Consider the following 25,380-nt stretch of genomic DNA (forward strand, 5'->3'; position numbering starts at 1 on the left):
AGTTGGCAGAGTGTGAGGAAAATAGTGAGGTTAACAGTGAGAGTACAGTCACTTGTGGTGGTCTTGTGCTGCTGATCACCTTATCAGACACTCAACCCTGCAGTCTCACAAGCAGTGGTCTGTTTGTCAGGTAGTCTTGTTTGAGGTGTTTTCAGTGTTTGTGGAGCTTCTACAGAAAGCAGGGTAGAGTGGCATTCCTGCAGCCTTGTATCTGTGGGTTTTTTTCAGGATTAAGTTGGCTCAACCAGATGCTCCCATTTGTAAACAACTTTTTCTTTGGCATAAGTTATTATAGCAAATGTTAAAACATTTCAGAAGTATTGGATAAATTATTGCAAAAATATCTTTATCAATATTTTCAGAAACAAAAGCTCAATTGCTGATTGTACACCCTTGCTGGCAGTCCAATGTAATCTTCGAAATGTTTTCAGTGTTACTTTTCTGCCCAAATGCTGCTGACATAAGGAGACACAATAGGAGGGAACATCAGAATATCCAATTTTCTTTAACATTTACATAGGGATCTTTATTTTTTCATTTCATGAGTAGTCCGTAAAAAGCAAGCCAAATGCTAAATAGCACCAAATGCTTTGGACTGCCTAACCTATGTCCAGGACATTGCCCCCCTTAGATCTATAAATGAATATCAGCCATCAGTCATTGTCAAGGCTATCCTTCTCCAGCCCAGACATACAGGGTTGACTAATGTCACTGCATGTTACTGTCCAGCCTTCCTGCCTCCACTCTCTCTTACTCACATCAAACAGACCTGACAGGCTGCCAGTGTCAAACCAAAGGGGCACTACAATGTCACTTTTTTAGATTTTGGGGGGAGGGTGTAGGGGTGGGGAGTTAAGACTTGTTGAGGGGACACAATAAGCTTCCAGCATCCTCTTCTTTGTTTTGTTTGTTGACTGACAGATGGGGCATCTTCGATGGGCAGTCAAGAGAGCGTTAGCTGTCAAATTTCTTGATTGCTGTGTAGCTGAATTTGACCATTATTCACATTCATTCATTTCAAGGTTTGCTCTAAATGATGTGTCTGTATCCAGTGTCTGTTTAATATTAAGCTAAATTGGATCTACAGTTGTATGAAGATCCATGCAGTTATTGAGTATTATTTTTCATGGCTGCCTGGATCAGAATGAATATTTACTGCACCATATATACTGCATGTTTACAGGGATTTAATTGAAATGTTACCATGTTACTATTATACTTATTTGTATTTTTTCTTTTCTGCATTTTATCAGATTTTCCAAATACCTATAAGGCTATATACATTTTTTTCCTGAAGTATATAGCATTGTCTAAATCAATTTTATTTTTTATGGCAATGTTTGCCCAAGTAAAATACAAATTATTCATTTTTTCTGTAAGCTTTAGTCTTTTTCATGATTTTTTCTCAACAATTATTCAAATGTCAAATGATAAGAAATACTGTTCTACAATGGAAGCAAAAATGTGCTGTAATTTGACTTCACAATTCTGCCAAGGTGACAAGGTCTGCTGAATGTACAACCTCCTAGTTTTTTTCTCTCCACTTGCAAATTATTTTTCGATTTAGCCTGCTGCAAGCAGCAATATCCGCTTTAGCAAAAATTGTCTATAAAGTCATAGTTTTCTTCAACTTTTCAAAAATTTGGCTTTGTTTTTAATTCAATTCGACCCACACAGAAATTTGTACAAACGCTCAATTTGTTGCCAAAAGAGTATGACTTTGTGCAGATTGTTACTTCCGTGCCACATCAATTTTTTTGAGCAACATCCAAACATGCTAGCTATAACATAGGAATTTTTGGCTTAATGAAAAAGACAACAGATATCAAATTACATCAGTTTATTCCAAAAAAAATGATAAACTTACAGTGTGCGTAAGAATGACTTTCTTGACACGGTACTGTCTATGCATAAGACTTGTGGAAATATAATACCATCTGGTACCATGGCCTTCATCAGGTGGGTTTATACCCACCTGATGAACCCATCTTGGGTTTATGCCATTGGCAATTAAATAAACTTTTTTTTTTTCATTTAGTTTATCTTATTATTTTTTCGGTGGTAAAATTTCATCTAAATATAGAATGAAGATTGGCTAAATAAACCTTAATGGTAAGAACTGTAACTGTATGACCACAAAATCATCATTTCAGTAGGGATAATATCTGGAATTTCCTCTACAATTTTACACATATTTGACCCATTTAAAATAATTTCTTTATTATAATTTTGCAGAGAGATTTATTGGCCTTATTCTTTTACATTTAACCTACAAATGTTTATTGTTTTTCTATGGTTTATAAGGTTATTTACTTTTCTTACAATTTGGTTAAACACATGGAACAGTTTTAAGCCAGGGTTAAAATCATTGGTTAATTTTTTTGTTTCTGTCAGGTTCTGACATGTGCTTTCTCTCTTTCTCTATGTCTGTCTTAACATTGGTTGTGTATATTCAAAACTGTAAACAGATGCTGATCGAGCCCAAAAGCATGGCATGGATGAGTTTATTTCAGCTAACCCCTGCAACTTTGACCATGCCTCATTGTTTGAACTGCTACAACGCCTCACCCTAGACCACAGACTAAATGACTCCTACTCCTGCTTGGTAAGAAAATATTTTTTTTATTAACTATAACAACCATTCATGGTGTTATAAAGAAAAGCAAATGTAAGTTTGATATTTATTTGACAAATAAATATGAGGTAATTTGAAATATAAACCTGTCTGAAGTCACCTCTGTGATGTGATGTTGGATTGTTGTTTCAGAAATAGCTGTACACACTTTGCTGTCAAAATATAAATGAATATGTAAGAGAAAAGATAGTTAATTAATTAATATACATTCATTAATAATTATTAACAATTAAAAATGAATCAAACTGATTTAATCAAATTAATTCAAATAACTAATCTAACTAATCTAAAAAATGTGACGTGAATAATTTCACACATTACTGGATAACTGAATTAGTTTGCATAATATCTTATCATTCCCAAAGACTGAAAGTCTTTTGCACTATAAATAGTCAACTCAGGAAGGGCGGCCATCTGCCTCGACCGGGTGGCTAGCTTTCCTGCTAGTTCTCTTCAGAACTCTGACTGCCATATGTTGGATCAACTGGTGGCTTTCAAAGAATTTCACGGAAAGCCCAATACTAAAGGTTTACAGTAGTCCAATTTTGAAGTAACAAATGCATGTACTTGTTTTTCTGCATCACTCTGAGACAGGATGTTCATAAATTTGGCAATATTATGAAGGTTAAAGAAAGTGGTTCTAGAAATCCTTTTTTACATGGTAAGAAGACAGATGCAGGTCAAGGATAGGACAGAAATAACTCCAAGGTTCCTCACTGTAGCGCTGGAAACTAAGTTAATACCATCTATAATAACTATAGAGCTAGACTGTGTCTTTATGAAGCACTGACGTCAAAAGTTTTGTTTGAATTTCGATGCAGAACATCCAGAATATTCCAGGTCTGTTCAGATTTTAGGACTAGATCTGGAAAGAACTAAGTTCAAACAGGTGAGTTAAAAGTAAGTAGATTTATTTAAAAAAAAAAAAATTTTTACAAGAAGTGCAGACAAGATGAACATGAACTTGCAGGTGGACACTGGTGAAATCTGGTCTGTATGTTTCTCTGTAAGTGGGTCTGTGGCTCTGAGAGAGAGGCAATTTAGCAATGATCCTTGAAATTCCAGAATAGTTTTTTTTCTTGAACGTTAGAACTGACTGGTAAGTAGATTGATTGAAGCTGTGAATGACTTTCCTGTGATACTCCAGTCCAGTGAAGGTAGATATGTCATCAGTGGCAGTGCAAAGTGGCTTCTCCTTTCCTGTAGGGTTTTTTGCAGATCGAAGATGAATCCGTACACAGTCTCTCTGAAAGATAGACAGTAAAAGCTTTATCAAAAATCCACAAAGATGTTGACATGAAACTTGAGTACTTATGAACAATGGAACTGCAACGAAAGAAACTTGTGTGTCCGTTAGGGTAAGTTTTTCTAATCTTCTTTGCTAATTCAATATCTTCTGTTGAGCAAAGGTCTGAAACCTGTTGTCTAGTAGCCTTGCTTGGACCATCGGAAATCAATCAGAGTGAACTGCTGTGTCCAGTTGTGAGCGCAGCATAAAATAAGGGGTTATGGCTGAAGCATCAGCCCTCCTCATGTGAAGACTTGTACGTGTCCACTGAACAAGGCAAACTTGTCCTACTTGCCATATCTATGTCTCTCATGGCGCCTCACCACCTGTTTTTAAAATGTGCCTTAATCCCATTCCTGTTGTCTCCGGCTCACATGAAAGGTTTCACACAACCAAACGCCACCGCAACCTTAACAACCTCCGCTCTGTAAAGCCCACTTCACTCTGTGACACGCCCTTGTCTGTGGGGTTGTGGAATTGCCAATCAGCGGTAAACAAAGCAGATTTCATTATGGCTTATGCTAAACACCTGTCTCTTAACATCCTGGCTCTCACTGAAACCTGGATTAAGCCTGAAAACACAGCTACCCCGGCTGCACTTTCAACCAACCACTCATTTTCCCACACATTTGGGAGAGGTGGTGGAACGGGCATGCTCATTTCCAACAAATGGAAATACACCCAACTGCTACCTGAAGCTAAATACAATACCTTTGAATACCACGCCATCTTGGTAACTGCACCTTTAAAAAGTATATAGATGTTATACATTGCCCAACAGGACAACTCTGTGACTTTCGAAATGAACTCGAAACCTTGTTCTCTTCCATCCCTAAGCCTGACTGTCCCATAATGGTCCTTGGTGATATGAACATCCACCTTGACAGTCCGAACTCTTTAGATTTTCTGACATTAATGTGCTCATTTGAGCTACAACTGGTTTGCAGTCCTCTGACTCACAAAGCTGGCAAGGAGCTAGATCTCATTTTCACAAGAAACTGTGCCACAGAGGTCCTGTCTGTCACACCTCTGCATTTCTCTGACCACTATTTCATTCAGTTCAGAGTGAGTCTCCTGGGAAGACCCACTGCTTCTACCCCTATGGTTTCCGTCCGCTGCAACCTGTCTCCCGCCCACTAACCTCCCTCAAGGTTAATGAGGGCCCTCTGCTCTACACTGCGCTCACGTCTGGATAGTCTGTTTCCTCTATTCACCAAACCCGCTCGATCCTCTCAGTCCCAGCGTTGCCTTAATGATACCTCTGATAACTGCGCACCAACCTCAGAGCTGCCGAAAGGAAATGGCACAAATCAAAAGATCCTGCAGATATAGCTAAACTCCAGCTACTACTGTCATCATTTGCATCCAGTGTTACTGATGCAAAAAAGCCTTTCTACATTAACAAGACTCACAGTACTACTGACACGCGGAAACATTTTTATACCTTCAAAACTCTACTTAACCCTCCTCCTCTGCCACCTGCTACCAATCTGACGGCAGACACTTTTGCCTAATTTTTTACTGACAAAGTGGCAGCTATAAGTAAACAGTTTACTGAACTACCCACACCCGAACCTTCCCTAAACACATGTGCCACTAACTCAGCATGCAAAAGTCCTACTGCATCATTTTCTTAATTCACCCCTCTCACTGAGAGCAGTGTGTCTAAACTTCTCACATGTAGCCGTCCTACTACATGCCTGCTGGACCCCGTTCCTACTAATCTTCTCCAATCCATTGCTCCTACTGTAACTGCAGCACTCACACATGTGATTAATGCTTCACTGACATCGGGCACATTTCCTACCACATTCAAGCAAGCTCAGGTTACACCGCTGCTCAAGAAACCTTCCCTGCCTCCAACTCATGTGGAGAATTATCGGCCGGTCTTTCTCCTCCCGTTTCTGTCTAAAATCATTGAAAGGGCGGTCTTTAAGCAGGTCACTGATTACCTCTCTCATAACAACCTCCTTGACCCAAATCAATCTGGGTTTAAAAGTGGACAGTCCACCAAAACGGTTCTGTTGGCTGTGACAGAAGCCTTAAAAGAAGCCAGAGCGACAGCTAAGTCCTCTGTACTTATCCTGCTCAACTTATCAGCTGCATTTGACACTGTCAACCACAGTATCCTTTTGTCCATACTCTCTAGCATGGGCATCACAGGGAGAGCACACTCCTGGTTTGAATTATACCTCACTGGATGGTCATTCAAAGTATCTTGGCTTGGTCACACTTCTGCAGCACACCACCTCACCATAGGGGTCTCCTCCCAAAAAGAGCACACGTCACCCATCTGTTCGTTGAGCTCCACTGGCTACCCTTACCCACCCGCATCAAATTCAAGTCACTGATGTTAGCTACAAAGTGCTTAATGGAACGGCTCCCATCTACTTGAATGCTCTTGCAAAGGCTTATGTCACAACTCGGTCCCTCCGGTCGTCAAAGGATTGTCGTCTCGCAGTGCCTACACCAAGCTTAAGACAATCCAGACTCTTTTCATGTGTCATTCTACGATGGTGGAATGACCTACCAAGTGCGACAAGAACATGGGCGTCCCTGTCTATCTTCAAGAAACTCTTGAGGAGCCAGCTTGTCAGAGTACCCTGTACTTCCCTACCCCCTCTACTGCACTTTCTCTTTCTGTACCTCAATGCCTGCACAGTCTGACTAGTAGTTTTTCTTGTTCACTTTCAGTGTCATATGTTAGAACAAAATTAAATAATCAAGTACATTTTGTCATTTTTGAGAAGACTAATTGATAATATAATAATATAGAATTAAAGGCAATTCTCTCCGTCATGCTGCCATTTTTAAGATGAATGTTAAAGTGACCTACTACAATTCGTCTGTACTCCACACTAAAGCAGATAAAAAAATTAAGACTGACCCTCAATAACAAACAACAGTTCAGTTTAGTTTTATTCATATAGTGCCAAATCACAACAAACATCATCTCAAGGAACTTCAAAGATACAGTTCAAACAAAGGTGTTTTATTTTCTAATTTCAATTTTGGATGAGAAAAACAGGAAGTAATAATTAATCTTAAACCTCAATTGAAAGATAACCTGTTTGAAAGAGTTCCATCTCCTCCTCCTTGGCCTGTGGTCTGAGGAATTTGAAAATTTGCGTAGCGAGGGGGAGATGATTAATTAATGGTTTGTAAACATAATTCTCCTTTTGCAGGAGGACAAAAAAAATGTAATATAATAGTCACCAGTCAAGTCATTTAACAACAGAGACGAGGACAAGACAAGACTAGGACTTAAGTTAAATGACTTTAGTGGGCAAGAGCTAAAGTAATAGCTAAAATTAATCAAATAAAATTAATTTCCTACAGGGCTGGTTCAGTCCTGGTCAGGTGTTTGTCTTGGATGAGTACTGTGCTCGCTATGGTGTTCGAGGCTGCCATCGGCATTTGTGCTACCTGAGCGATCTACTTGAGAGGGCAGAGAATGGAGCCATGATTGACCCCACACTACTTCACTACAGCTTCGCCTTCTGTGCCTCTCACGTCCATGGAAACAGGTAAAAATCAAAGAGCTTGCAAGTTATGTGTCCTTTTTTTCCCCCTCAGTAGTACAAATTAACCTGAACACTAAAATGACTGAAATTCACAGTCTCCTCTTATATTGAAGTTGGAGCAGGATGATTGTTTGCATGATCACAACCTCTTTTTGTTTATTTTCTTTTCCCATAATCTCACTTTACATTGATTACAAAATTACCTTTCACCCATTGCACACTAAACCTTGTACTTCCACACCATGCCTTTTCAACATGTGTCTGACTTCAACTATGGAAGCCCTGAGAGACAATCAAAAAAAAAGAATGCGGTCATTTATTTTCTAAGTCTGATGAAATCATTTTTTTCTTTTCACTTCATGAATTTCAAAGTGTTTGTTTTTGTAATACTCTCTTATATCCAGAGTCCATCTAAATCAATGACCTTTCATGATAACTGGCAGACCTAAGTGTACAATCAAAGGTCTGAACTCAGGAAGACATTTCCACATGATCTAAATAGAATCAAAAGGATTTATGTCTTGTGTCTGATTCTCAACAAAAGTTTACATACACTGTGTGTTAGCATGTCTTGTAATATTGTTATTGTGATTGTTATGTCTTACTTTTGACTTGAAATGTATTTTAGCAACAGCAATGGAGGTGGCTTTGAAAACGGACTGTTTCATGCCAGTGATTGCAACAGCTAATGGGAACATTCTTTATTTTTTAATCACAGTTATTAGTTTTACAAGTGTAATCATCACTGCAGTAGTTTTTTTTTATGGACTTGATTGTTTGAATGTTTGCAATGATTTTCAGTATTTCTGTGGCTAGGAACAGTTTTAGAATAACTAGCAATGAGCCACTATGAGAGAGGTTCCTACTGACAAGTGATTATTAATTAATTTGTTAATTTAAATTCCCATATGCATCATAACATTAGAAAGGGCCAGACACAAATCATGAAAAAAAGAACCAGTTTTCTCAGGAACTAAAACGTAAATAATTTTTTGATACAGAGTGTCCTGTGACAACCACAATAAGTTCAGTTTAGTTGATTCATACAGCACAAATTCACAGCATATTTCACATCAAGGCACTTTGAACAGAAAATAAACAACTTCAATTTCAAGTCCAATAAAATCAAGTTATAATTCAATTAATTCTAATCATATTAGAATCCAAGGAATCCAAAGCATCCCAATTAATTATGGTTGTATTCTGAAATTTTTCATTTAAGGAGCACAATCCAAAAGAGTTAAGCTTTTTCCAGCTTCCATTGGGTGAGAGGCAGATGTGCCTTGACCCATTTGTGAGTGGTTAAGCACATACATGCAGGCATGATTAAATCATATATATAGTGTGTGTCTAAAATTAGTCTTGACTGTGACATAGGCAATTTGCTTTGATGGGTCTGCATTGAAAATTACTTACCAGCAAAAGGGAACCAGTTGTCTTCTTTGTGGATCGGACTGCTTTTATAGCAGGTGCTGATGTATGAAGTTTAGGATACTTTGAACACTCAAAGCATGGGGAAAAGTTGAAAGACAATTTTCTAGAGATCACCCTTGACAAAGAAAAAGCCTTTTGATTGGATTTGATGTCTGTGGTGTCATCTCAAAATTTTTAGCAACAACTCGTGCTTCAGTTATCACAAATGGCGACAAAAAGGTCTCCCAGTTGGATGCGACAACAGACAAGGTTGTCCAGTCCAGTCCAGGTTTTTGTTTTACCTTGTCATTATACTTTTGGAGGCCAATAGACGAGACCTGTGTGTAACTGGTATTGAGGTGTGTCACATGCAGCATAAAAAATCTCTTTGGATGTGGGTGACTTTTGACTTTTTTTAAACACCTTAGAAGCTTATTTTATTACAGTGGTAGCACAGATAAAATCCTTTTGTAGTTAAAGCATCACTGGAGAATTTGCATTTTACTCTTTGGCTCCCCCTACAGTTGTAGGATGTAACACCCCTATTCTTAATCACTGATATACAGTATGTGACGAACACGAACGAGATGCTCAAACAAAGACAAAACAAAGTTTAGCAATTGGCTACAGTTAGCTTTTTCTGAGCTACATTTTTGGAAGGATTTGAATTTGGATGTGTGAAATATATGTGTAATGCACACTGTATATATTACACTGCAGTGTAAGGCTGAAAATATTTTGGTGTGAAATTTGAAAAAAATGACCAAACATTTATACTTGTAAAGAACTAACTGCTCTAGAGTCCAGTGGCGGCGTGCTTTACACCACTGCACCCGACGCTTTGCATTGTACTTGGTGATGTATGGCTTGTATGCAGCTGCACGTCCATGGAAACCCATTTCATGAGGCTCTCCACATGTTCTTGAGCTAATCTGAAGGCCACATGAAGTTTGGAGGTCTGTAGCGACTGACTCTGCAGAAAGTTGTTGACCTCTGCACACTATACGCCTCAGCATCCACGGACCCCGCTCTGTCTGAATGAAATATGTTTCATTAGTTTTATTGGACGAGTCAACCATAGCATCTGTATCTTTTGATTTTCAGGCTATTCTGAGTGGAAGAAGAAATCATCATGATTGTATTCAGAAATATAAACTTCGAGGCCAGAAACTTTATTGACAGAACAAAACAAATCAAACACGACAAAGGAAGAGAACCAATCAGTTATTTCTCACGGATGGCAGCAATGAAACTTAATTTGGATCTGTCTGTCATCCTATTTTTTATTCATTTTTTATCAAATTTATTCACAATGGCAACATTATATTTTTTCTAGTGCTGTTGTAGTTTTTTTTAAGATAATTCAGACCTTAGCAGACAAAAGCAGCAGCGCAAAGGCAAGTATAAGGTAAGTGGCTTTATTCATAATGAATAAGGGAATCACAAAATTGAGATTTGACTCCTCTTCATAGAACAAAAGAATGATTTAAGAGGTGAGAGTGGGCCTCTGAAAAGAGAGAGAGTTGGAGCTGAGGCTATCCAAAAAGACAGTTACTGACCAGTACTGTTGACCAGTACTGGCTTGGGTTAACTCTCCTGCAACACATGGGCTGGGGCTGTGGCAAACTGTGGCTGAGACAACTGCTGTAAGATGGCAGTGGCAGGCTGATTAAGGCTGTTGCAAACTGACTTTGTCTGTGATGCAGAGAAGCAAAGGATCTCTTATGGGAACGAGGGCCAATAGCAGCTCCAGGCAGCAGGTTTTCAAGTAGATGAAAACAACGACCTGGTGAAAAACAGACTGCAGACTGGAGCTTAAATACAGCCAAGCCCAGGATTCAGCGCAGGTGAGGGAATTCTGCAATTAGAGCCACAGCAGCCAGCCATCCACCACACATACAGAAGAACAGGACCCACATGAAAAAGAAAGAACAAAATGAAGAGAAAATTACAGATACTGACAGTTAGTATCCAAGAGAACATTCGAATGGAGATTTCTTGTACGAGAACACACCACAGACTTATGAGAATACTCAATTCAGGTTAAACGCTCATTAAGAGTATTTTGATTTCACCCAGTGACACAGTGAAGAGTGGATTCCAGTTCCTGATTAAGCCGTTGTGTCTGACTGTCAGAGGGCATTCTATGAATCCTGAATATGTGGTCAGTAAGTACTGTGGAGAATAGACCAGAGTCGTCGGACCCACCTTGGCAGCCTCTTATGGGGAATTTATTAACAGGAGCAGCACTGAAACCAACAGTGTGACAGAGCTGCTTACAATATCACGCGATGCAACAAAAGCTTTTACATACCGTTAACAAAACAAAGGTTTTATTTATTTGTTTATTTATTTTGATTAATTAATTAATTCATTTATTTTTTAGGCTAGCCTTGTGGCCTTGTGCTGCTAACTTTTTCCTTAGCAGGGCCACATCGTTTGCTTGTGTTATGTAGACATCGCATCTTTTGTCGTTTATCGATCACTGATACCTTGCATGCCTTGCCCTAAAGCCAAGATTTTCCCAGTTTTGATACTCTCACTTTTCTTCTTTTCATTGTGTTGTAATAATTTTCTGTATGTTGTAAGTATGTTCTGCTTGCAATGACACCCACTTTGTAGCTAAAAAACATTCAATTCAGTTCCATATGTTCTGTGGTTCAACATCCAATCATTGTTGTACAGTCCCCAGATCTGTACAAACTGCTTCAGAGTCACTCAGAATCAACTTTTTGTCAGCTGTCTCTTCATAAAAAGCTTGTCCTGCACCCTCATTGACACTGACCAGCTCTGCAAGGTTGCATATGTTCTCCAACAACGTCAAAGCATTACCAACTCTGACCAATTGAATAGGAACACTATTCACTATTTCACTCTTTACAAAGGGGGGCGGACGAATGTAGGCTCATGGGCAGATAAGCTAAATGTAGCAAAGGGAATAGTTTATTCTGAAATAAAGCTAAATCACTGCAGCAGCAGGGAAAAGTAAAACAGATCTCAACAAAAAAGCAGGCTGAGCAGGAAAGAAAAACGGGTTCAACTCAACAATAATAACAATCTAATAAGGAATAAAATGAATGCCTGGTTCATAAGTACTTGAGTCTTAAGAGAGATCTGACAAGTGGGGGCTCACCATTCAAGGACATGGTGTTAGACAAGAACATGAAACAACCCAAACAGAGAATACTAAACTCTACAAAATAAAACAATAGCCAGAACTAACAAGAATACTAATCAAACAAGAATATAGATATTAAAAATGATATCAGGTCAAGCCAAAACACACCGTATAAAAGGACTGATATGCATTAATCATGTGTAATATGGACTTCTCTTTTCAATCCCTCTTTTGATTGCATATGTGGCAGTGGGATTATGATGATACTAGTGTTTCTGTATCTATGTGTGGCCACTTATTCATTAACTATTATCTATTCCTATTAATTGAGACCAGTTCTGAAGGACACTTAAATTAGATTTTCTGAATTTTGAATGCTAATAAAATTCTTATCTTAAAAATGAATACTTACGCAGGGACACATAAAACTCAACCAAGAACACAAGCCATAAAGACTAACCAAAAAAGAACAGAACAGAACAAATACAAATCAAACAGCAACCAGAAACCCCAGTAAAGCTTAACAGTTGTTCAAAGAATGAAGAAAACAAAATACAACCTCAAAAACAAACAGACCAGTCCATTCTTAAATGGATCTGCTTTTTATTTACATTTCGTTTAATTTTTTTAATTTTTTTTTTTTACAATGTGCACTGCTACCAGTACAAGAGCAATGAATACAAGAGAAATGTTGGCTCTGTCAAGGATTCGGACCGAGCTAAAAAAGCTGTACCGTGGATGCAGAGCTGGGGCAAAGCTAAAGGCAAAGAGGGACAACGGGAGGTGGGCATACAAGCCTTTTCTGCCCTCGGTGATAATAGGAAACGCTAACTCGCTACCATACAAGTGTGATGAGCTAGAGGCGCTTGTTCGGAACAAGGAGAGCTGAACGACAACACACTGAACGACATCACACCAGACAGGTGTGTGGACATACCCGGCTTCACAGCCGTACGAGCAGATCGTGACCGGAGTACGAGCGGTAAGCGGAAAGACGGGGATATTATCCTTGTTTTTTTTTTAATTCAGAGATGGGTTAACCCCGCAATGAGACCGTTAAGGAGAGGATATGTTGTCCAGACATTGAACTGCTGTTAGTTGGTTTCCGTGCGTTTCATGCGCCCAGAGAGTCGTCATCGTTGTTTACATTCCACCGAGGGCAGCACCTTCAACGGCATGTGACATCATCCTCCTGTCGCATTGGGATTTCACCATCACAAAGTCTCCACCTTCTTGTTTCACAACTGCATAACTTGCATGATTACCCAAATGATCTCTAAAACATGATCCATTCACAAAATAGGTAACGTCGAAGTTGTTTCTAAGTAAATTCAATTAAATTCAATTTTATTTATATAGCGCCAAATTACAACAATTGTCATCTCAAAGCACTTAAATAATTTAGTCCAAATCAAGCCAATTTGAATTGAATTCAATGTAATCATAATCCAATGAAATCCAATTAATTAATTTAAAAATAATTAAATTAATTAATCTAGAGCCAATTCAAAAACAATATCCTAACTAAAGAAACCAACAGATTGCACCGAAACTTGTCTTCAGTCCAATCTCCCTTCCTGAGCGTGCCTGAGGCGACTGTGGAAAGGAACGACTCCCTTTTAACAGGAAGAAACCTCTGGCAGAACCAGAACCAGGAAGGGTGGCCATCCGCCTCGACCAGCTGGGGTTTGAGAAGACAGAAAAGAGGGAAATGAGGGGGGAAAAACAACCATAACACCATTCAAAGGAGTGTTGGAACAGGGAAACACAAGTTAATAACCACAATAATGTCACATGTAAATAATATCATTTGACAAATTAAACAGGAGGAAAAAGAGAGCAAAGTGAGGAAAGGTGTGACAGATGAGGTTCCCCAGCAGTCTAAGCCTATAGCAGCTTAACTATGGGATGTTTCAGGATTACCTGAGCCATCCCTAACTATAAGCTTTATCAAAAAGGAATGTTTTAAGCCTAATCTTAAAAGTGGAAAGGGTGTCTGCTTCCCGGACATTTACTGGCAGCTTATTCCACAAGAGAGGGGCCTGATAACTGAAGGCTCTACCTCCCATTCTACTTTTAGAAACTCTGGGAACAACAAGTAAACCTGCAGTTTGGGAGCGAAGTGCTCTGTTAGGAAAATATCTTGCAATGAGATCTTTAAGATATGATGGAGCTTGGTCATTAAGAGCTTTATATGTGAGGAGAAGAATCTTAAATTCTATTCTGAATTTAACAGGGAGCCAATGAAGAGAAGCTAAAACTGGAGAAACATGATCTCTCCTGTTAGTTCTCATCAGAACTCTGGCTGCAGCATTCTGGATCAGCTGGAGGCTTTTCAGAGAATATGTGGGACAGCCCAATAATAAAGAATTACAGTAGTCCAATCTTGAAGTAACAAATGCATGAGCTAGTTTCTCTGCATCACCCTGAGACAGGATGTTCCTGATTTTAGCAATATTACAAAAATGAAAGAAGGCAGTCCTAGAAACCAGTTTTATATGTGCGACAAATGATAAATTCTGGTCAAAAATAACTCCAAGGTTCCTCACTGTAGAACTAGAAGCCAAGGAAATACCATCTAGAGTAACTATATAACTAGACAATTTCTCCCTGAAGTGCTCAGGTCCAAAGAGAACAACTTCAGTTTTGTCTGAATTTAAAAGCAGACAGTTCTGAGTCATCCAGGTCTTTATGTCTTTAAGACATGCTTGTAGTCTGACCAACCTATTGGGTTCATCTGTTTTCATAGATAAGTACAGCTGAGTATCATCAGCATAACAATGGAAATTTATGCCATGCTGTCTAACAATGCTTTCACACGATGACTGCTGGGATAGGCTCCAGCCCACCTGCTACCCGGCCGACGGATTGACGGTATAGAAAATGGATGGATGGATGTCTAACAATGTTACCTAATGGAAGCATGTATAAAGTAAAAATAATTGGTCCAAGCACAGAACCCTGAGGAACTCCATGACTTACAAACTGAAAACTGAACAAATTAGAATCTATCAGATGAATATGACTTAAACCAGCCTAATGCAGTTCCTTTAATCCTAATAACACGTTCAAGTCTCTGTAACAGAATGCTGTGATCGATCGTATCAAATGCAGCACTGAGATCCAACAGGACAAGCACAGAAACAAGTCCGCTATCAGAGGCTAAGAGGAGACCATTGGTAACTTTCACCAGTGCTGTTTCTGTGCTATGGTGCACTCTGAATCCTGACTGAAACTCTTCAAACAGATTATTTCGATGTAAATGATCACAAAGTTGAGCTGCATTTATTTTTTCAAGAACTTTAGACAAAAAAGGGAGATTGGATATAGGTCGATAATTAGCCAACACTTCTGAATCAAGAGTAGTTTTTTAAAAAGTCTGAGGAACATATCCTGTCAACAAAGACAGAATGATCAAATCCAATATGGAAGTGTTAATTAAGGGGAAAACCTCCTTGAACAGTCTGGTTGGGATTGGGTCTAACATACAAGTTGATGGTTTAGAAGAGATTATTGCTGTTGTTAGCTCAGAGAGATCAACTGTGTAGAGGCCGTCTAAATACAAATCAGGTTCTAAAGATACTTCTAAAGCTGCTCTACTTGATGATACATCAATGATAATAGTGGGAAGGATTCCATTCATCTTCTCTCTGATAGAAACAATTTTATTGATAAAGAATCTCATGAAATCATCACTGCTGAGAGTTAAAGGAATACATGGCTCAACAGAGCTCGGATTCTTTGTCAGCCTGGCAACAGTGCTGAAAAGAAACCTGGGATTGTTCTTATTCTCTTCTATCAATGATGAATAATAAGCAGTTCTAGCTTTACGAAGGGCTTTCTTATACGTTATTAAACTATCTTTCCAGACTAATTGAGACTCTTCTAAATTAGAGGAACGCTGTCTCTCCAGCTTTCTTGCAGTCTGCTTTAACACACGCAGCTGTGAATTATACCAAGGAGCCAACCTCTTCTGACTGATTACCTTCCTTTTCAGAGGGGCAACATTGTCCAGTGTTGTACGCATTGAAACTATAGTGCTGTCAACAAGAGAGTCAAGTTCTACTGGAGTAAAATTTAGGTAGCCATCCTCTGTCATATCTGCACATGGCAGTGAAGAAAAGGATGATGAAATCAACTCTTTAAATCTGGTTACAGCCGTCTCTGATAGACACCTTCTATATGTAAAATGTTCACTCTCAATGCCATAAGTCAGCACAAGGTCAAGGGTATGATTAAGGCAGTGAGCAGGTCTGTGAACACTTTGATAAATCCAATAGAGTCTAATATAGAATTAAATTTTATATCTAGGCTGTCATTTTCAACATCTACATGAATATTAAAGTCACCCACTACACTGACTTTATCTGTACTCAGCACTAACTGGAATAAAAACTCTGAGAATTCAGACAGAAACTCAGAATAAGGGCCAGGTGGATGATACACAACAACAAGCACAAGAGGTTTTTGTGATTTCCACTTTGGGTGGGAAAAACTGAGAATCAGAGATTCAAAAGAGCTAAAACTAATCTTGGGTCTAGGACTGATTAGTAAACCTGATCTAAAGATAGCTGCCACTCCTCCTCCTATACCTGTGGTTGGAGGAACGTGAACATTTAAATAGTCAGAGGGAGTTGATTCATTAATGCTAACATGATCCTCCTGCTGCAGCCAGGTTTCTGTAAGACAAAATATATCAATATGATGATCACAGATCAAATCATTCACTAACAGAGACTTGGAAAGGAGAGATCTAATATTAAGCAAACCACATTTGCTTAATGTTAACATAGTTTGATGTTTCTGTTCAGTTAAAGTTTTTGTTTAAAAATTTTTTTGCACAAGAGGATTTGCTCCTTTTGTGTTTTTTGATTGGGGGGGGGGGGGGGGGGGGGGGGGGGCAGCAGGTGGGAAGCCACAGAGAAGTGTGTAAGACTACAACTCTGCATCCTGGTCTCAACCCTGGGTTGTCATGTTTTTGGATGTCTAATAAATTCGTCCATATTTCTAGAAATGAGAGACGCTCCTTCTAAAGTCGGATGGATGCCGTCTCTCCTCATCAGACCAGGTTTTCTCCAGAAAGATTGCCAATTATGTATGTAGCCCACGTTGTTTGCTGGACACCATCTAGACAACCAGCGATTGAATGAGGACATGCGGCTAAACATGTCATCACTGGCCAGATTTGGCAGGGGTCCAGAGAAAACTACGGTGTCCAACATTGTTTTTGGCAAAATTACACACCGATGCAACATTCATTTTAGTGACCTCCGATTGGCGTAACCGGGTGTCATTACCGCCGACGTGAATAACTATTTTACCGTATTTACGCTTATCCTTAGCCAGCAGTTTTAAATAGGATTCTATGTCGCCCGCTCTGGCACCTGGAATACATTTGACTATGGTCAGTGGTGTCTCTAATGCCACGTTTCTGACTATAGAGCTGCCAATTACCAGCGTTTTGTCCTCAGCGGGTGTGTCGCTGAGTGGGGAAAATCTATTTGAAACGTGGACAGGTTGATGGTGAACCACGGGCTTGACTTTAGGACTATGACTCCTCTTCCTGACAGTCACCCAGCCACTCTTAAGTCCCGGCTGTAGATGACTAATAGAGGAAGCTAGGCTAGTTGGCTCCGCACTGGCTAAAGGGGCTCGCTATCGGGTGGTTTTAACAGTGCAGAGCCGAGCTTCCAATTCAGACAACCTCGCCTCCAAAACTACAAAAAGACATTTGTTACATGTACCATTACCACTAAAGGAGGCAGAGGAGTAACTAAACATCTGACACATGGAGCAGGTGAAAGCAGGAGATGGAGGAAGAGATCTGGTAGCCATGCTAAGCTAGAGAACCCGACACACCGCTAAAAAGGGAAAAATAAAGACTAAAGATCTGTAAGAGTGAGTGTTAGAATATAACAAGTATGCGATAGAATTAACTATGCAAGATGTGTAAATTATAGGGAGAAATAAGGTGATTATTAGTTGTTCAAGAGGAGCAAGAAATGTCACAGGTCTTAGTTTAGTGTACCTCATATTTTCCGCAACACACTCATGTGGTTCTCCTTCAAACTCAAGTGGAATGACATCTGCAGGGTTTGATGTAGTACACTTCTATATTCTCACATCTGGATACGTCAAAAGATGCATAAACTGCAAACATCTTGCCTGAGTCACAACATACTTTCCCTGATTTATTAGTTCTGAGATCTTATGGTGAGTTAAGAAGGTATCCCCTTGTTATTTCTCATAAGTATACTGCACTGGGGCGGCTGTAGCTCAGGAGGAAGAGCAGTCGCCCACCAATCGGAAGGTCGGTGGTTCGACTGTATGAATGTGTGTGAATGGGGTGAATGCAGCATGTAGTGAAGCTCTTTGAGTGGTCAGTTAGACTAGAAAAGCGCTATACAAGTACAAGTCCATTTACCAATGCCACCAACCCTTGATAACGTGGTGGCCAGCCTTGTACAACATTATCCAATTTTGTACTGTAGTAAGCAATAGCTTGTTTTCTGCGACCATTACAGGTTTCCTGCATCACCACTGCAGAAGCATACATGTTGTGTCTATTGGAGACATACAAGAAAAATGACTTCTCATAGTCTGGTGTTGCCAGTGTTGGTGCTTTCTGCAAATCTTGTTTCAAACTATCAAAGGGTAACTTAGCCTCGTTTGTCCACTTCAGTGGTGCTTTCAACCTTTGGTCTTTGGAGTGTTTCATAATTTCTCTCAGAGGAGCACACTTGATTGCGCAATCCACTATCCAATCTGCACTGAATCCTGTCATCCCCAAAAAGGTCATCATTTCCTCAAGTGTTTTTTGGACAAGGTGCTTTACCCTCTAAGTGGGACGGAGCAATAGTTCTGTGAAACTAATCTCCCTAGGTACTCCACCTTAGGCTGACAATACTGAAGTTTAGATTTTGAAACTTTGTATCGTCTGGAGGATTTTTATGGAATCTCGGTGGCAATCCTCCAGATTTGGTGAGCACAGTAAAAGATAATCTACATAGTGTAGTAGTGTGTTGTTCAATGCGAGGCCCTCTCGGTCTTGTCCAAGGACCTGGTTAAACACATGAGGGCTATGTTTAAAACCTTGAGGAAGTCTGGTGTAAGTGTACTTCTTACCTCTATATGTGCATGCAAACAAATACTGAGATTCTTCTGCCAGAGGAACGCTGAAAAAAGCAGAACACAAATCAATCACTGTAAAAAAAAATTTGCATCAGGAGGCACATTGGCGAGGAGTGTGTAAGGATTTGGAAACTCTGCTGGCCAGTCCTTGGACAATCACATTTATCATGCGCAAATCATGTGCTAACCTGTACTTGGATTTGTCTGCCTTCAAAAGTGGAAATATTGGAGTATTGCACATGCTATCTGTCTCAACCAGCACTCCTTTTCCTGCAAAGCCTTCTATTATCCCACTCACACTCTGCTCTGCCTCTGGTTTGAGTAGATATTGAGGACAATCAGGAAGTTTTACATTTAGTCTCAACTCTACTTTCATTGGATTAGCAGATTACAACAAAACAGCATCAGAATAATTTTTAGACCCCACTTGGTTTGAGACATGAGACATAATTTCTTTCAACAAATCACTTTCACTGGTTTTTGCCTTTTTTTGCTTTGCTGTTTTAACTGATTGGTTTGCCAATGCCATTATTGCTTGTGGTTTTGCCAATAATGATACACTGCACAGGATTTTGATCATTGTTACATCTTGTGATTGGAAGATTAATGGAGTCTCTGTTTGTTCCCACTTTACTCCAAAAGCAGTTTTCATCATGGGCCCCAAACCCTTTGCTTTGAAATTCTCATTCACCAACAAAGTAACATGTGGAACAGATTCTGGCACATTGTACCATTCAGAAATAAATGCATTTGGTTCCACATTCATGGCTGCCCCGTGTTTTCCAATGATGATGGATTGAGTTGTCAAATTTATCTGTTCGGTCTGTTTGTCCCATGGCTCTTCGAACTCTCCACTTTTTGAAACATCATAATACATAGTCGAGCGTAGGTTCTCTTGCTTTGGACACTGGACTCGAATGTATTTTTCCCCATTTGTTAAATGCAACCGTTACTGGCTCTGAAAAGTCCCAACCAATAGATTCTCTTTGTGTTAACTCTGGAAACTCCAGATCTTCTTACGAGGAACACCAAATCTTAATTTTTAGTTTACACAAAGCCTCTCTCCCCAGCAAGTTAAGGGGAGTCTGACAAGATATCACGATTGGTATTCTAATTTCACTTCCCTCAGTGGGCAGACACACTGGGGCGGTCTTTGTACGAGCTGCTTAATTCCCAAGAATCCTATGGTCTCAACAAATGAACAAAAAAAGGAGTTTCTTGAAGATGGACAGGGACGCCCCTGTTCTGGTAGCGCTCGGTAGGTCATTCCACCATCGTGGGACGACCCATGAAAAGAGTTTGAATTGTCTTAGGCATGGTGTACACACTGCTAGACGACAATCCTGGGACGAACGGAGGGACCGAGTTGTGACATAAGCCTTTGCTAGAGCATTCAAGTAGATGGGAGCCGTTCCATGAAGCACTTTGTGGCTAACATCAGTGACTTGAATTTGATGCGGGCGGCTAAGGGCAGCCAGTGGAGTTCAATGAACAGAGGGGTGACGTGTGTTCTTTTAGGCTGATCGAAGATCAGACGCGCCGCTGCATTCTGGACCATCTGCAGAGGTTTCACAGCACAGGCTGGGAGGCAAGTTAGGAGAGAATTGCAGTAGTCAAGGCGGGAGATGACCATGGCCTGCACCAGGAGTTGCGTGGCATGTTGGGTTAGGTATGGTCTGATCTTTCTTATGTTTAGTAATGGAAAGCGGCATGAACGAGCAACCGAGGTAACGTGATCTTTGAATGTTAGTTGGTCATCAATCAACTCATGTAAAATGAGTTTTTTCCAATTTTTTCGGAGTTTTTTTTTTTTTTCGCAATTTTGTTTCAGGGAAGTTCTTGGCATGCATCCACTGCTCCGCAAGGGGTGTTTACTTTTTTTTTACCAAGTGAAAGGCTGAATTACAAAAATGCCTGAAACAAAATCAAAATATTGGCCTAACAAAGTCAAAGCAAACTTTATTGTCAATCAAGCATTACAACATTACATTGCAAGCAGGCTGAAATTGCATTTATTCTGGAGTTGGCCAAGGCCGTTGCCAGGAGAGCGGGAATGCAGATTAGATTATGATAGTTGGTTAGGGCGAGTAGTCGTTTTCAATGGACACGACTCACTCTGTTTGTCCATTCTGGTCACAAAAACGATCCATATGACTTTGCAAAGCCACCAGCTTCACCAAGATGTTTTCCATATTGCGGTTAATGACCACAGTCTGAGTGCCAATAGCTCTGCCCACCGATTCAAACATGCCGGACAGCTTGGGGCCTATGACCGCTTTCTCCGACTTCCGAATTTTGCGATACACCAGGGCAATGCTTAATCCAATCAGCAGAAAGCCCGTTATCATGGTTCCGAATATGTAAAGTTCCTCGATGTCTTCAACGGAATGAATCGACAGGCACATGACTCTCCACTTCTCCCAGGAGTCCCTCGTTCACCCAGCGGCAAATGTTCCGTTGGGACAGGCGGGTACCCCTGGACCTGAGCTTCTTGTAGCAAAGATTTTGTCAATTGCGTTTAGAGACCAGCCGATCAATTCCATGATTTAGTTTGAGGGCAATGCAGAGAGAGGCACTGAAGTTGAGACAGGACCGGACAAGACAAGAGAAGCAGCAGAGATATGGGAGAGGGCAGAATCAGGAGAGAGTAGAAATGCAACTGCTTTTGTTGAGAGCCGGAAGAAGCACATTCCTACAAACAGGTTTTTTTTAAATTTCTTCGAACGTTTTTTTTTTTCCGCAAATTTTTTTCATAGATGTTCTTGGCACGCACCCCCTGTGTTTATTTTTTTTACCTACTTATAGGTATTTTTGAGGATTTTTTAAATATATATATATCAGAGCGGGGCCATGCTATACACCTGTTGCATGGCAGCGGGCTTTTTACAACTTTAGCTTGTTAGCAAAATGCTACGCAGGGGGTATTTACTTTTTTAAAAGTTAGTTAATGGGGAAGTGCAAAACGTCCCGAAGGGTGTGTTTATTTTTGTAGGTTTAGGTTTTCACAATTTTGTCGTATGTTTTTTTTTTTTCAGGGAGATTCTAGGTAAATACCCCCTGCGGAGCAAGGAGCCTATGACAGAAATTCAGTAGGATCTTTATCGCCGCCTATCCCTTGACTGGTTATCCGACCTGGTGGCTAAGGAAATCAAAGAATTTAGATCAGTGGGTGCATCCCATAAATTAATCCTTTATAGGCTCAGATAGGGCTTTAAAAAATACCCCCTGTAAAGCCTCCTTGTTTAATCACGAGTCTGCAGCCAGTATCTGAAACTTCACAGAAAAATCTGCTCCACTCCAGGTTCCTTGACGTAGACTGAGTAATTGACATGAAGTCTCCTCATCCAGAGAGCTCAAACACTTTACGAATATATGAAACAAATTCCGAAACAGTGAAAAAAGACACAGGGTTGTGCGCATTAAAGGCCTCTGTCCAGGCCAGCACCCTACCCCGCAATAAGCCCATAATATAAAATAATTTAGATTGTTCAGAAGTGAAAGTTACCGGCCTCTGTTTGAAAATCATGGAACATTGAAGCAGCAATCCTCTGAACTTACTGAGATCACCGGAAAAGGGTTCTGAATGAGGCATGTATGACTGTGGGGCAGAGGCAGGTGGTGAAGTGATGTTTGCTACAGCAGGTAGAGGTGAGGTTAATCCTTTGGGAGAGAGGTGATTTCTAACTTTGCTACATGTTGTAGCAGAGATTTATTGGAATGCAAAAGGGACTGTAATACTTGCTCATGTTGATGGAGGAGTTGGCCTTGTTTAGCAAATGCATGTTGCAAGGACTTATTCTGTTCACTACTGGCTGGTTCCATGAGCCTTTTGGCCAGAATGTTCTTTTCAATTTTTTTTTCAAGGTAATTCAGGCAAGACCCAGACAAAGGCAGCAAAGAACAAGTAAGTGTATATGGTAAGTGGGTTTATTTATAATGAATAAGGCGATCAAAAAATCCCTGAGACTTGACTCCTCTTCATAGAACAAAATAATTCCTTCCTGTGGGCATCCACCACGCCCAGGGAAGAGCAGGAGCCACATGAAAAAGAAAGGACAAAACAAAACTAACAGAAATTTACAGATCCTGACAGTTGTAGATAACAACAGAAGAAAAAAAAGTATCACCATAAAGATACATGCAATATTTGTAAATTTTTTATTTTTTTTTTACAGAAAAAAAAATCTTGTTACTTGACTAATTTTGAATTCCCCCCACTGGGGGTAATTATATAGTATTTTCTATTCTATTCTATTCTATTCTATAAAGAAAATTATGTTGTGCAGGGCAAGAAACTAAAGTTATGAACTTTTTCAGTCCCCGGGCACTCAAGGGTTGTTTCAGGACCAGGAATGTGCATAGCAAAGATTGGTGTTCTTCAAAACAAGTCAGAAGCACATGGTTTTTGTCAGTACCAGAGGGACTCAGGACGCAGATGCAGGGTCTTATGGTTCATGATGGTTTTATTTAATAAACACAAGACAAGATCGCGGCACTGCAGGGCAGTGCGAACGAAACAGGCTATAAAACGCCTAAGCGCTCTCCTCTGTAACTAAAGTGGAGGAGGAGCACGGCTATGAAAATTAACAAACATAAAACCTCTCCACAACGGGAGGAAAACCAAAAGCTATGAACTCTTAACAAAACAAAGTCACGCTCTCAAAGTGAGGCGGAATAAAACAAAGGCGCACTCTTTCAAAACAGAGGCTCTATAAAACTTTAACTTTAACTTAAAGGCTCTCCTTTAACGGACGCGACTATGAATGGTTACAACGAAAAATCACTCCGTGAAAATGGAGGAAAACAAAGCTATGAAACTTACCGTTCAATAAATAACTAAGGCTATGGTACAAGGATAAATTACAAAACAAGACCGCACTGCAGGAGAGTCGCTCACTGTTTTTCATCAGGTTGTTCTCTATACAAGGATGAAATCAAAAAGAAAAAGGAAACGACAACTCAAGGATGAGACTAGATGACCTTGAGTAATTTGTATTTCTTAGACAGCCTCACTATATATCTTGAAATAATGTTGTAAAATTTATTTTTATATTAGTCTGTATACTAACTCCTCATGTGGTGACACTTTCTTAGAAAGTTTTTTGTGACTTTGGCATGAAACTAATTTGTCACAGGAGTTCTCTGCCAGATATCATGGTGTCATTTTCTGAATCTTCTTTGATCTGTAACACAGGAATCACTGGGCCTTTCATCCAGTATGTGCCCTGTTATCTACATTGTTGTATTCTCTTGTCTAACCTGTTGTGATGCACTTATACATCAAATGTGTCAGCATCACAGCCATCCATCTGTAGATGACATGTAACAAAGATAGACAAGTGCCACTCTAGCACTAAGGGTAAAGGTCAGGGAGAGCTGTCTGTCAGAGTACCTCATCTCCACCTCCTCCTCTTCCATCCAACTGACCCTTTCTTATATCTGTTTATTCATCCATCCCTTCTTCTGCCCTGCTAACAAACAGTGATAGAGGGCTGAGGCCTTTTCTAAACAGCACAAACAGAAAATGAGCTTGAATGAGTTTGCTTATCTTCTTTGATTAAAAAAAAAATATATCCAGAAGAAGTATTAAAGTTTTTTTGATTGGTAGAGTGAAAAAATGAATAAATTCCTTCCATTTGAGAAATTGTCATATATTTGTTTTTCATCTACATATTCCAAATTATTATCTAATATGCAAATCCATATCAATATCTACTTTTCTATTTTTTTTTTTTTTTACAAAGGATAAAATCCAAATATAATCCTAAAGTCCACATCCACATGCATCAAACAGAGACCTGCTATGCTAGTCAAGCCATCGTGCCTGGAAGTTATGACATGACAGGTTGACAGGTTGTCGTATGTGACGGGCCAATGTCTCTGCTGCCAACGCTGCTGCATGTGCCTCTGTGCACACACCTCATCCAAATCACCACCCCTACTCACCCATCCACCCAAACAAATTTCCACACATAAAAACACAAACTCTACAAGCCTGAATCCCGCTGGTCTGCCAGCTGGGAAGTGCTAGTGCATCAAGCTGGACTTACTGTCCAGTGGCCTACTACAGTGTCAGCATTTGATTTCAGTCCAGCTAAATATTGAATATTGTTGTTTACATCTGCAATGTGTTTTGAAATATTCTTGAAATAAATAAACAAAATAAAGTGGGTAGTTTTAATTAGAAAAATTTAAGTTTTGAATGAAATATGAAGTCTATTTTCATGTTTAGTCTTTCTAATTGAAATTAAAATAATTTAACCTGTGAGAG

At 39.7% G+C, this 25,380-nt stretch overlaps 1 protein-coding gene across 3 annotated transcripts in view; it reads left to right on the forward strand.

The window, feature by feature from the left end:
* LOC140303956 (calcium-dependent secretion activator 1) overlaps window positions 1–25,380 on the forward strand; it is a 628,956-nt gene that overhangs the window by 261,762 nt on the left and 341,814 nt on the right. For all 3 annotated transcript variants that reach the window (XR_011915223.1, XM_072382952.1, XM_072382951.1), the window contains exons 10-11: window positions 2,469–2,605; window positions 7,263–7,450. Coding sequence is in view for 2 of the 3 variants with exons in the window: in XM_072382952.1 (XP_072239053.1) it covers window positions 2,469–2,605; window positions 7,263–7,450 (325 nt within the window). In the remaining variant the exon portion in view is untranslated. The remainder of the gene's footprint in view (window positions 1–2,468; window positions 2,606–7,262; window positions 7,451–25,380) is intronic.

Source organism: Leuresthes tenuis, unplaced genomic scaffold (genome assembly GCF_036924035.1).
Source record: "Leuresthes tenuis unplaced genomic scaffold, fLeuTen1.0.hap1 SCAF_3, whole genome shotgun sequence".
In the NCBI taxonomy this organism is placed as follows: Eukaryota; Metazoa; Chordata; class Actinopteri; order Atheriniformes; family Atherinopsidae; genus Leuresthes; species Leuresthes tenuis.